At 40.0% G+C, this 13465-nt stretch overlaps 1 protein-coding gene across 1 annotated transcript in view; it reads right to left on the bottom strand.

The window, feature by feature from the left end:
• DAPP1 (dual adaptor of phosphotyrosine and 3-phosphoinositides 1) overlaps window positions 1-13465 on the bottom strand; it is a 60091-nt gene that overhangs the window by 12112 nt on the left and 34514 nt on the right. The window contains exons 2-3 of the mRNA XM_018564277.1: window positions 12855-12977; window positions 7226-7359 (exon numbers count right to left, since the gene is read on the bottom strand). Coding sequence (XP_018419779.1) covers window positions 7226-7359; window positions 12855-12977 — 257 coding nt within the window. The remainder of the gene's footprint in view (window positions 1-7225; window positions 7360-12854; window positions 12978-13465) is intronic.

Genomic DNA, 13465 nt, shown 5'->3' with positions numbered 1-13465 from the left:
CCTGCCTGTACTCTACACACGACAGTGAGATGAAAACAAGTTTGCAGGAGGTGTGCCTATCCGAGTTGTCACTGATGATTCACAAGCTTGTAGCTTGTCAAACAGTTCCTGGCCACACCTAGTCCTGCCCACTACTATCTAGATTGACAGCACAGCTTATGTTTGCTAAAACCCTCCCACTGTAAGCTGCAATGTCTGGGAGGGGGAGCATGTGAAGCACAAATGAGTAGGAAGGAAGGACGTTTTTGTTACTTTATTAGGATTGTACATCATATAGTAACTGGAACTGGTACTTGTTTAGACTGTTATACATGAGTCTTTAGTTGCACTTTAAGTGCACTCAACCTTTTACTATGTAGATTTACCAGTGATGTTTACAAATTTGGAATTGTCCCTTAAAAGGGCTGAAATGTGAACAACCTCCATCGACAAGAGTAATTAGCAGATAATCAGATGCCCCTTTGATTTTTCTAGATCAGTTTAAAAAACGAAGACGCTTGCTGGTTATCATTAGCAACTCAAATGGATCTTTCATAAGGTGTGATGACACATTAAGAAAATTATTTTCCTAAATCATAGAAAGGGATTTAAAAAAAAAAAATATTCTTTTGATAGGGTGTTGAATTTTCATTTTTATTTTTGTGTTTTTCCTGTTGTGTAGAGATACTTGTCACAGAGACAGGAAGTGAGGAAATATATATCCCCAACAGGGACACATACAGTAATGAAAACCTGCCAAACCTTCTAACCCTTCCCCACTTACTATAAATGAGTGTATTTATTGTTATCTCTATGCCCGTTGGAGATACTGCTCCTTTACTGCCCTGGTAATAATCTGGTGAAATCTCCCTAGAGGTAACACAGATGGTGGTAAAAATATGATAGAGGTTCTAATAGAGGGATAAACACCCTTGGCACTCCAGCTGTGGTGAAATTATCTTGCCTCTGGGAGTCATGACTGTGCAATGCATCATGGGACTTGTAGTTCCACAACAGAATGTGTGCTTTGGTTGCCTACCCCTGGTCTAATAGTTCCTACTTTAGTCAATACTCCAAAAAAAGTTTTGCTTAAGACTCCCTTTTAAAGAGTAGTAGTAGTAGTAGTAGTAGTTCTAGTTCTAGTAGTAGTAGTAGTAGTAGAATACACAATACATGGTGATCTAGGAAATGTGAAGATTTTAGATTACCTGAAAGAAAATCTTCAGCTGCCTATTACTTATTACACTGGTTTCACACACCAAAGGTTTATGATTTATCTCACTGAAGGGTTCTTTAAATACAATGCTGCTATTAGTATAGTCTGATGCAGAAGTTTTACAAGGAAGTTACATTTAAAATGGTAAAATCGGCTTATTTGTGAAAAGGAAATAGAACTATGCAAAGTGTACGTGACATTGTTATGTCACTTTGCACAGGCCATGTTCTTCCTTCAATGGTTAAATTACAGGCAGTGTGAGAAATCAACTTTTACCTCCAGGAATCAACTTCACATTTGACCCTGGTCAAGTACAGGCTAGAATTAGTAGCGGCTGACAGCTGTTTTGTGACCTATGTGCAATGAGTTTATGGTAGCAGTCCAGTTCCCTTCAGACAGGTGTCCACATCCCAACATACACACTATCCCTGCTGGCAGCAGCAGACTCACAATGACTCAATGGGGCTTGAAAGTTAAACCACTCATCAGTGTGCCTGTTGATTCTTTTTAAAGTAATGTTTCAGCAAAGATACACAGATGTACTCTCAGGACCACAATGTACGTAACACTCTACTGCTCAAATAATTTAGGGCAGGAAAAAGCCTCTCTGTATTATGCCATGGAACACGTGTATGAAAGTATAATGACTGTCAGCTTTGTGTACAAGATTAGAAATGCAGGCCAGGTGACTCAATAAGGTAGAAAAGTATCATTATTTGCATGTGCTGCATGCAAATACGCCTGTATTTGCTCCAGAATACACCCATGCGTGTGTGTGTGAGCACTAAGGGCTGGTGCACACCTGGGCAACACCCCACCGCAAGCCAATTTCCCGCCGCGATTCCACCCGTGCTTCTGAACACGACCGCGGCTAAAACAGCCGCTTGTCATGTATCGCAGAAAAAGGGTACAAGTGCCTTTTTTTCCTGCGATACATGACGAGCGGCCGTGTTCAGAAGCACGGGCGGAATCGCGGTGGGAAACAGTGCGATCCACCCGGCGCGACTGGGGTACCATTGGAAAATATGTCACACACAGCGTGATCAGTGCACACCTGGGCGACTCCTGAGCGCGCGGCAATGGTGCACGATTGCCACGCGGTGGAGTGTTGCCTAGGTGTGCCCTTATTTCTCTAGCCCTAGACTTTACAAGCAGTTAACCCTTGCAGTGTGTGTGGGGGGGGGGGTAGTTTTTTTGTAATTCCTGGAGTTCAGCTTCATGCAAGAACTTGCAGATGTAACATGAAAAAGCCGCACACTTCCACTTTTATAAAAGTAATGGTAATTAAAAATACACATTAAAGTGAAGTTAAAACACATACAGAGGGAGGAGCTGATTGATTGCTGAAGGGGCAGCAAAGAAAATTCTTCATATGGAAGATGGGATGTGATCGTTGTACTTTGCTTGCTTTGTATTTACTGTACTTGCATTGGTTATTTGATTTTTCCAACTTTGTTAAATGTGATTTAGCTTATTGAGTCACTTTGCTGCCTTTTCTAATACAGTATAAAGACAATTGCTCATTTGTGCTCTAGGCTTTACATAAAACAATGCATCACCTGTCAAATAACTAACTTTTCTTGAAAGAAGCTGTGTAAATTACAATGTGACACAATGTTGTAATCGTTCACGCACTGAACAAAATGAGCACCATGATTAGACAGATTACCTTTTACTGTAATGATGGGCTGAACAGGACATAATAATGTGGCAGGACAGGTTTCTTGGAATTATTATAAGGTGTGGGCGTGTTCTTTTAAATGTTTGCCCTGTTTAGGCTAATACTCAAAATAATGCAGATGGCTTAAAACAAGTCATTAACATTCAAATATGTTTTACCTTGAACTCAATTCTAATTGGTATTCGTGTTCAATCAATGTTAATGAACCACGCAGATATCAGAAAATAAAATATTATTATTAAAGTGTACATGAACTATTTTTTAGTTAGGGATAGAGTGGGGAAGGGTTTTCTTTATCGCTGTCTTAGTCTCTACTGGAGAGATTCATCCTATTGCTTCTTCTGGCCACAGTCTCTGGTACTGAAATAATTAGGCAATCCAACATTTTTGTGGTGCCAAACTAACAGGAAGTGAGGGGAAATCTTTCAATAGAAAAACCTGTTGGCAGCTTTCCAAGAGGGGTTATCTCCTCACAGTTCTGCCCTGTCTCCGGGACAGAAAGTGAAGAAAAATGTATCTAGTAGGACATAGACAGCAATTAAAAAAACCTGAAAAGGAGTCTTAAACTGGCCAAACACCTCTACAGTTTCTCTTGTCCATCCCCATAGGCTGAATAAGATATTAATTATTTCCCCCATACCCGTTAAATGGTATGAATGAAGGAATTCGACTATTGTATTAATCAGCTGTCTGGACCTCCAGCCGTCTCAATACAGAAACAGTTACTGCCTCTGATAGAATGGGGTCACTGTTCAGCTGACAACTTTCCATCAAGGTCTTTTGACAGAAGTTAATTGAAAAATCAACTTCTGTTGACTCGGGTGATGCTGAGTGAGCCACCCACAACGTATGGGCAGCTTTACCATTCCCCACTCTATAAAAAAAAAAGTCTGGTTTTACATACACTTATGGCTTCACCTATAAAACTGCCGCCAGGCTATACGCCAGCAGATGCCATTCACACCCCATTAACACCCCTAGATGGTGCTGATGAGAACTGGGGTGCTAATAAAATGTTATCAATGAAGCCCTGAAAGTAAAACTCACAAAGCAACCACCGCTCATATTCCTTGTCCTGCGGTCACACAGCCTCATCCCTCTGGTCGGTGAAGGCAAAAAAAAGGCACGCTGCAGCTTGATACTGCTTCTCACAGAGACAATTGCCGCACAAACGACTGGTATCAATCACAAGCTGGATACTGTTTATTCCCAAAGTCAAAACATGGTGTAAACAAACACAGGCTCCTCCAACTCTAATATGTTTCACCAAAGGGCTAATTCATAGAGATAGAGAGATGAAGAGAGATTCAAAGACAACATTTAAACAGTTCCATTTCCCCTAGTCACATATTGTATGAAACTATTGAAGAGCCTCCTCTCCCTGTCTCTTGTTAACCTCCTCTCTACCAATGCACGCAAATGCATGTAAATAAACAAACAATCACCCTCTATCCAGTCTTCCTTAGTCCACACATGGTGGTCCCATGGTTTTTTTTTGAAAGAAGAAAGGAAAGATGGAAAAGGGGAAAATGGGAAAATGGACCAAAAGGGGAGGAGGATAAATAAAAAAACAATTTGTATTAAGCAAAACCATAAATGTAAAAGCATAAAAGTTAGCATGACTATAAATTAAACCAGATATAATAAACTCCAAAAATACAAACACGTATTGTAATGTAGAGGAGTACACATGCTTACTAATATACAGATCCACCAAAGAACTACACCTGATGGGTAATCACTATTCACTATTCATAAAAATATGTAACATTCCATTCATAGTTCATACCATCGGGTATACCTGTCTTCAATGTAAAAATCCAAAACACTTCATGTTTTGACAATAGGGAAAACCTAACTCCCTCTCTGGAAAGTGTATGTACTGTTTCAATAATCTGAATCCTCAAAGAATCAATGTTACTATTATGGGTCTCACAAAAGTGCTTCGAAACATTAGTAATTTTCTTAGTCCTAAGGTTGGACAAGCGATCTCTAGTGCGGTCACATAATCTTCTTGTACTTTTGCCTACATACTATTTGCGGCAAACACAGGTGATCATGTAAATCACAAACCTGGTTTGACAATTGAGCAATTGTTTAATGTGATATGATGTGCCAGAGACACAGGATACTATTGTATGAGGATCACATAGCAGATCACAGCTCGAACAGCGGGAAGCATTACATTTCTACATAGTTGCATCCATCCCTATTATGAGATTTTAATAAGCTAGGTGACAGAATGTTATCCAGGATGCGTGCTCATCTAGCAATAAATTAAATTCCTCCCTGTAATATGCTCCTCATATCATCTCCATGCAAAATGGGTGTGTATATTTTAATAATTGTCCTCATACTGGCAACTATATTGAGTGGAGAAAACAGGTGTATCTCTAGCTTGTTTCATCATGTTGTTGTAATGTTTTAAAAGTTCTAATCTGTCAATTTTTATCACATCATCATAAGTCCGTCTCATCAAGTAATGGGAGTACCCACGTCGTAAAAACCGATTCTGTAGTTCAAGGGATTCTCTCTCAATGTTCCTCTGTTTTGGAACAATTCTGTTTGAGACGAATGTATTGTCCCTTAGGTAATCTCATGAGATCTCAGGGAAAGGCATTTTCCTCCCCTGAGATGATGTGCATAGTCACATGTCCTAGTCACATGTCTGGTCACATGTGCCAGAAATCCAGGAAGTAAAAGGAGAGCTAGTAATCTTTCCTTAGTAAACATGGCAACTGTCAGAAAATTGGGGAAGAAAAGAGAAAAAAAGGTATGCAAAGAATGCAAAACCTGCTATTATCTACAAGTATGTGTTTGTAGATTGTCATTACTAAACATTTCTAAATGTGTGTTTGTTGTTATGCTAAAGATATAGGTAAAGGTCCTCTTTAAGAGAGCATTTTTTGGTGTAGGTTTTCTGTATGGTTCAACCCATACGTTGCCATCTTCACTCGAACCGATCAGTGTAAGATCCAGATAATTGATGTTATTATCTTTTCCTTCCCACGTAAATCTTAGATAGTAATAATTGGAATTGAGATATTGGGGGAACTCCTCCAGATCCAAAGACTGATCGTTAATGAAGATTAGATCATCTATATAACGTGCGTAAAAGTTTCTTTGTTGATGAAATGGATTTCCATCTCCATAGATGTGGTGCTCCTCCCACCAACCCATGAACAAGCTGGCGTATGCGAGCGCGAACCTCCAAGTGCCAAGTCTCTGGAGGTAGAATTGATGGTTAAACATAAAATAATTATGTGTCAACAAAAAAAGATGACTTCTACTGCAAAATTCTTCAATTCCATGGAGAAATCTGGGTAATGATCAAAATAAAATTATTTTGCCTCCTAAATTCCTAAATTGTGTGGTATAGAAGTGAGGCAACATCACATACAACCCATCTGTAGTTAATGCTCCACTTCAGTCCCTCCATGCATTGAATGACATGTTTAGTGTCACGCAAGTTTTGACTTCGGGAATAAACATTATCCAGTCATGTGTGTGTTTCTGTGAGAAGCCCTTAAAGTAGTGTGGCAGTGTAAGCCAATGCCAAGATGTAATTTGGCAACACAGTCCCCAAGAACACTCAGTTAGAGGGGCATCATGTGAATACCTTGGCAGAGGAGGAACTGGCTTTTCAGTTCCTTCCTGGTTTTCCGGACTATAGTGGAATGGAATCTCTAGTCCCGGGCCAGGTGTTGCCAATGACCAGTCGGGGGTGATCAGGTGGCTGAGAGCAGCCTCATTAAGAAGCCAGCCCAGAGTTCAGAGTTGGAGTTGTGTTGGAGTTGTGTGCGTGCAGGAAGCACACGGACACATGCAGACTCAGGTGCGTGCTGGACGCACGTGGAACAGCTGGGGGAGGCTGGGAGAGGTCAGGAAGGTCGGTGACTCAAGGGACCTGTTGGATACACTGCTGGGAGAGCAGTGTGAGTGCCCACGAGGGGAGAGGTCAGGAAGGTCGGTGACCCAAGGGACCTGTTGGACGCACTGCTGGGAGAGCAGTATGAGTATCACACAGAGGTGTGCTAAGAGGCTTGGAGCTGAATTAAGCTGAGCAATACTAAGGACTGTATATGCTACAAAGGACTATCATCTATGTTGCTGCTGGAAGCTGTCTTGTGTAACAGGGGAGGTCTACCCTGTTGATGGAAAGAGACTTTTTGTGTTTGCCCTTAATAAACTGCGTTTTACTTGCATTTCCTGACTACAGTGGAGAATCCTTGTTACAGTAGTTACTAAGTTAAAAGGCAGATATTTCCAGAGAATAAAACAAATGGAAACCTGACATCCATCCACAAAAGGTATATTGGAACAAAACAAATGTATATATTTTATGGTACCTGATTCACTTCCAATCAAAGGTTGGTTTGCAAAATGTTGAATAAATTCTTTTACAGATGAGAATTCATTGAATCCAAACTTAATACTTGTTCCACATTGGTGGACTTGAAAGTGTTTCACTGAGTCCTTGGCCCTTGAAAAAGAGATATATTTGACATATTATTAGTAGTAGTCATGTTAGTCATTATCATAATTAAAACGTAAGATAAAAAATACTGTGGCCAGCAACATATTCCTTCCTTCTAGAACAAGGTTAATATAATGCTAAATTCAGGACTTATACCTTACAAATAAATTCAAGAACCTTAACTATTATCAAAAATGTATCTTATTTGTGTATCACTCAGCTGTAGATCATCAAATCATCTCTGAATTGGTGCTGACACTGTCCTTCCTTCTGGAGGGTGGCTACTTTTGTTCCCATGGTCCCTGTGTGTGTTGTAAAGTAGCCACCACTCCAAGCTCGCTGCTGTGATGGACTACAATCTCAACACAAATGAGTAAACTAAACGTCAGATTGTGGTCCATCACAGGAGCGAGCTTGGACCGGTGGCTACTTTACAACACACACGGACCATGGGGAACAAAAGTTGCCACCCTCCAAAAGGAAGGACAGCGTCAGCAACAAATTCAGAGATGATTTGAGCATCTACAGCTGAGTGATACACAAATAAGATACATTTCTGATAATAGTTAAGGTACTTGAATGCATTTTTAAGATTTAACTTTTGAGTTTAGTGTCACTTTAAACAAACCTAGTAAACAGTAAAATGCTAGTCTGGTTCCTTGTGAAGCAAAAGCATTGCGTATGGATAGGAACACAGGCTTAACTGGTTAAATGGCAATTCTAAGTGGTAGCCATAGACCATTACTGTTTAATCTTGAAAAAATCCAATCTTTATATAAAAGTCATTTGTTAGCAAGGTTTTCATTGAACAAATTCAGTCAAAGTTAGCAAAAAGTTTTTGAAAGAAATGTCAAACTTGTCAATAACATGTACATTAAGTTCTTCAAAGATGTTTTCCTGAGTCAAATAAAATTGGGTCTGTCCTCCGTACCCCAGGTCCCCTTACTCTAAATACCCGATATGCTTGTAAACAACTGTAGGGTTTCCCCCAGGGCTTAGGTTTTTATAAGACAAGTAACCCCTTTAGGAACCATCCACACATGTGCTTGAAAGCAGCACAATTCAATGCACATAAGTGCACATGAAACCACCAGTTTAAAAAAATGAGAAATATTTTAACTGCAACCTGTATGTTTTACAGAACGGAGCTACGTGAGTATTTCAAGCATACACAGGTTCCCAGGCAACTTTTTAAAAGCTATTCACTGGACCTGACCAGTTTATAGAGGATCACTATATAAACACAGAGATCATGCTAGTATAGAATTATTTAAAGCCCTTTCTTACCTTATGATTTTCAGAATGGTGCAGCTACTGCTTTAATTTGTTAAGTTAAACAACAGAAATACTGCTGTAAGAGGAAGTATTGTAAATACCGCTTGTTTGTCACCGAAATAACCACACATTGCACTGTTTAACTAATGGATATGTGCTTGGGTGATCAGGCACAACATGAAACTTGTTACTTTTAGCACCCTTTTTTTTCCATGGTTTTTTTTGCTCTGGCCTCAGCTGTACATTTGTTACAAGGACAACAAAGTTTCAAGGATTCAACAACACAAAGATACTATGAAATAAAATTCAGAGATTAGCCTGTGACCTACAAACATAAAAAAAGAAGTGTTTAGGGAGGAAGAGATGTGTTTAAAGTGGACCTTTTACCCTTTTTACTAAAAACCACATCCGCATGCAAAGATGGCATGCCCCTAGAACATCCCAGAGATGTGGTCTATCACTGGCTTGTAAAAGTGAATGGGATGATTCTTTTGCATCCAACAGACTAGCCAATCAGGAGGCTTACAGGTGGAAAGAAAAACATATAAAGGGCTAATCACAAGTGTAAAGCTGCTCACACTCCTTACAATTTATCTGCAGATTTTCTGTGGTCAGATGGAAAAGGTGCAACAGATTCCTCCATCTACGCTAAACTGTGTGGATGGAGTAATCTCCACCTGGGCCAATCTGTTGCACTTTTTCCATCTGACCACAGAAAATCTGCAGATAAATTGTAAGGTGTGTGGGCACCTTTAGGCCCTTTTCAGACGAGTGGTCCAATTAGGTTCGCCTGTCAGTTTTTCAGCCAGACCTGATCGGACGCTCTATGCAAGTCTATAGGCAGCTGGTTTTAAACGGACGAGCCGTTTACCCCCGGTTGGCCCCAGCTCCATCCGGTAAAACAGATGGATCATTGATCCGTTTCGACTGACCTGATCGTGCTGGACCGGAGGAAATCTGATGAAAACGGATACAATGTCCATTTACATCAGATTCCCCATAGGGGCCTGGCACTTTGTTTTTTTCTCCATCGCAATATGAAGAAAAAAACTGTACGGACATGTATGTCACAGTGGTTACATCTGTTCTGTACCGCTCTGATCAGGAGAAGATCTGTTAAAGGATCCTCCCCTGATCGGCCCCTGTGACAGGGGCCTAAATGATTCATTGTGCAGCAACGGTCCCAATTATCTTTTCTTCTGCTGCAAAGTCAAATGTAGGCCCCTCAATTAGCAAAAGGCCCACGTGCAGGGGAGTCTGTTGAGCACTGACACATCAGTCTGGTCTGCTCATGCTATATAATGGACAGTTGATGAACAAGCTATAGTTAACATTTTCAGCATTTCTTGTGCGTGAGCCTCAGGTTATTCCATACAGAAAAGATGATTTGCAGGAGATGGGAACTAAAGCCAGCTAAAAAACCACAGGTTACAAATAGGTTATGCCTGTCTTTTAAGGAGAAAGATGATTCTCCAAGGCAGTGTCAGGAGAGATCAGGAAAAATTCTCATTTGAAAAAGAGAAGTAGTCAAAGGCAGGGGCAAGGTAAGATGAAACCCTAAATCCCAGATATTAGAAGCACAAAGGTCATAAATCTAGGGAAAGGCACAAAGAACAAGATCCCTTACATCTGCTAGAAGGTCATATTCATTCATAAGTTTCACTGAATTCAGAGCATATTTGGAGTGCATGCTAAGGAATGCTGAATTTAACAGGGAGCATTGCAGAGTGCTGGGTATAGCAGAATACATTTGTAGGAATGTTCAGAGTATTTCATAGTAAGTGGTGCTATGTGAATTTATGTATTCGTGTCCATGGGGGGGATCTGTAGTATGGTTCATGGTGCAGCATGTTTTGAGGTGTGCTAAGTGAATATTGCAGAGTTCTGAGCATATTGATTTGGATGCTGATGTTTGCCCAGTTTAACTAGGTGCTTTGGTGGTGGTGATTTGTTGAGTGTACTGGGATCCATGCTGAGTCTATTGGGGTATACTGTACAGTGTGAAGTACTCCAAGTAAAGGAGTAGATGCATTAAAGTGCTGAATTATAATGCAGTACACGCTGTGCTGTGTTTGGTGTAATTGAGTGCATATGGGCAACTATGTTATCATAATTCACCTATTCTTATTTTACAAAAGTTTTCAGAGAACATTTCAAAAGCTAAGCCATCTAGAGTATTTGTCAGAAAATGATTTTAAGCATCACAATAACAGTAATAAAATAGGTCTTGCAGTAAACCTCCTTGGTTTTAGCAAGCAAACAGACTGATACTAAGCAAGTTTTTCAACCAATATCAAAATGATTAAACGTCCAGGAGCTTCCATTATCCATAACAAACAGCAGAATAGTGCACTGTATGCTGAAACTCGAGGCACCAAATTCCTTGCCATATACAGACACCACTCATTAGTATTGTATTCTTTTAAGCATACATGTTTGCATCATACATGTACAGACATCAAAAGCTGACATTACATTCTCCAGGCACTTGAGACTAATATTTTACATCTACAAATACCATAGGCTGGCATTATATTTCTCCAAGCATTAGAATTATACAGTATATTTTACTAATGTGAGAACTGGCAATTATATGTTTACAGGTGAAAGATACTGGTATTAGCTTCTACTGCCGCCAAAGGATGACAATGGATTTGTTTGACACTTATCAAATGTTGGCTTTATATATTTACAGATGCTAGAGGCCTCAGCCATATATGTACTGACAGCAGAGACAGCTGCTACATTTTTAGTGACCTTTTTCCAAATTAGCGATAAATAACCGTTAGGTCCCATAGTCCATGTTTGCCTAAGACTCCACATATTCCTTAGTAGGCCATGACAGGGATTGTGTGCATGAAAAACCCAAGAAAACCCCAAAGAGGCAGTAAGTACCATTTATTCTTACTCGCTACCTCTTTCCCCATCTTGAGGGCTTGTTCACACCCAATACGGACCAGATCTGCATGAGTTTCTGCACATGCAGTGCAGTGTGTTTTGACGCATTTTTTATGCGTTCCAGGCCGCTAAAAAATATATATCCTAAAATGGGCTTTCAGTGCGTTCCAAGCCGCTTGCATGCGTTTTTGATGCATTTGCATGTGTTTTGGTGCGTTCCAGAGCAGAAAAAATAGGGCATGCTGCAGTTTTTCCACATGCTCTGGAACTGAACGCTCGTGTGTGAACTAGAGCCCAAAATACCATTGGAATGCATTGAACGCAGTTTTGATCCGTTCTATAACTGCTCTGCATCTGCTCCGCGCTTGGTGTGAACTAGCCCTAAGTGAAAATTTTCATTTGAATTAAATTAACCATTTTTATGGAATAAATTGAATACTTTAATGTATGCTATATATTCCATAAACATTTGACTAATTTAATTCAAATGGAAATCTGAACTTATTTCAAAATAACAGCAGCCTCATTGCTCCTATTAAATTTTCATAATTCCTCACATAACCTAAAATATTTTTAAAAACAATTGGAAAAGAGGTGGAGTGTAGGAGTAAATGGTAGTACCACTTTCCTATGGTCTTCTTGGGTGATTCATGCACAACATCCAATGGCCTACCAAGGAATATGTGGAGCCTCAGGCAAATGTGGACCAAGGGACATAAATGTTATGTACTGCTAAAATGGAAATTTCTCCATGTTAGAGAGTTGTCATAGAAACAAATGGCCCCACCAAAGGATTTTCCCTCATCTCTTGCTTTGGTTGACTACTCAAAAAATTGTGTTTTTTCCATCTATCTTTGACAATGGTCACCAGGACAAATAGAGGGGAGAATCTTTCTAATCCAAAACTTAAAAAAAGTTTTGTAAATGCTCACTCTTCCCTCTCAAATCGGCTAATCCAAGCATGATATCTTGAGGTAGTTAGTGGGGTTGGCTTCAATAAGATCTTCAGGTTTTTTTGTGTTATTAACCCTTGCAGCGGGGCTACCCATTGTGCTTGTTTAGGACAGACCAAAGTTATGGCTCTGTGTCACTTATTGCTCTAGCTTACTCCGTCTTCCATGTGCTTCTGTAGTATGGTAGTGGCTGCAGAACTGGCCAGGGGAAAGCCCAGTGATTGACGGTCATTGGAACCCAAGCACATGGTAATGTTACAGACTTTACTAAGCAAACGCAAGGTTCTAACTACAGTGCATGCCGAGTAAGAATGCGTCTTCATATTATACCTATTCAGCCTCCCTGAAGCTTATAAAGGTATTAAATGTACCTACCTTACTGACAGTGAGTACACATTGGCATTGGAGTCACTTTTCCTCAACAGATAACTGCCATCCTGCCCATTGGTAAGCAGAAGAGCTTCTGCTGAATGCCGGGTCAGATTCTCATGAAACCACCTAACAGGAGAAAAAAACCCAGTTCTTTTAGAAGTGTAAAAGAAAACGCATGCTCAGATATACATAATAAACAACCAGACATGTTACCCAAGTAAAAAGATGATGAGACACAGGCTGATAGTATTTAGGATGTTTGTAATTGTCTTTTCTTTGTTTGGGCTATTACACACAAGGAAGCTTTGTTGGTACATTGTGAAATATATTACCGCAATGTCTGCAGATTTCAACATGCTGATTAATCACATCTCCAAACAGAACAACATAGAATAAAACAGAAAATAATGTACATTATTAATTGAAACACAGGAACTCTAGTCATAAAATGAGGCATTGGAAACAATTTTTACTAGGGATGCACCGATACCGGTATTTCGGTACGAGTAACGATATTTTTTTTTCTGTACTCGCCTATACCGAAAACCGAGTACCAGAAGTCCCATTCAGGAAGCCAGGTGGCGTGTAATGACTCGCCACCTGGCTTCCTGATT

This window comes from Nanorana parkeri, unplaced genomic scaffold (assembly GCF_000935625.1).
Source record: "Nanorana parkeri isolate BGI_ZX_2015 unplaced genomic scaffold, ASM93562v1 scaffold742, whole genome shotgun sequence".
Lineage (NCBI taxonomy): Eukaryota > Metazoa > Chordata > Amphibia > Anura > Dicroglossidae > Nanorana > Nanorana parkeri.
Note: the sequence above shows the minus strand (reverse complement) of the source record. Positions and strands in the feature narration are given on the sequence as shown.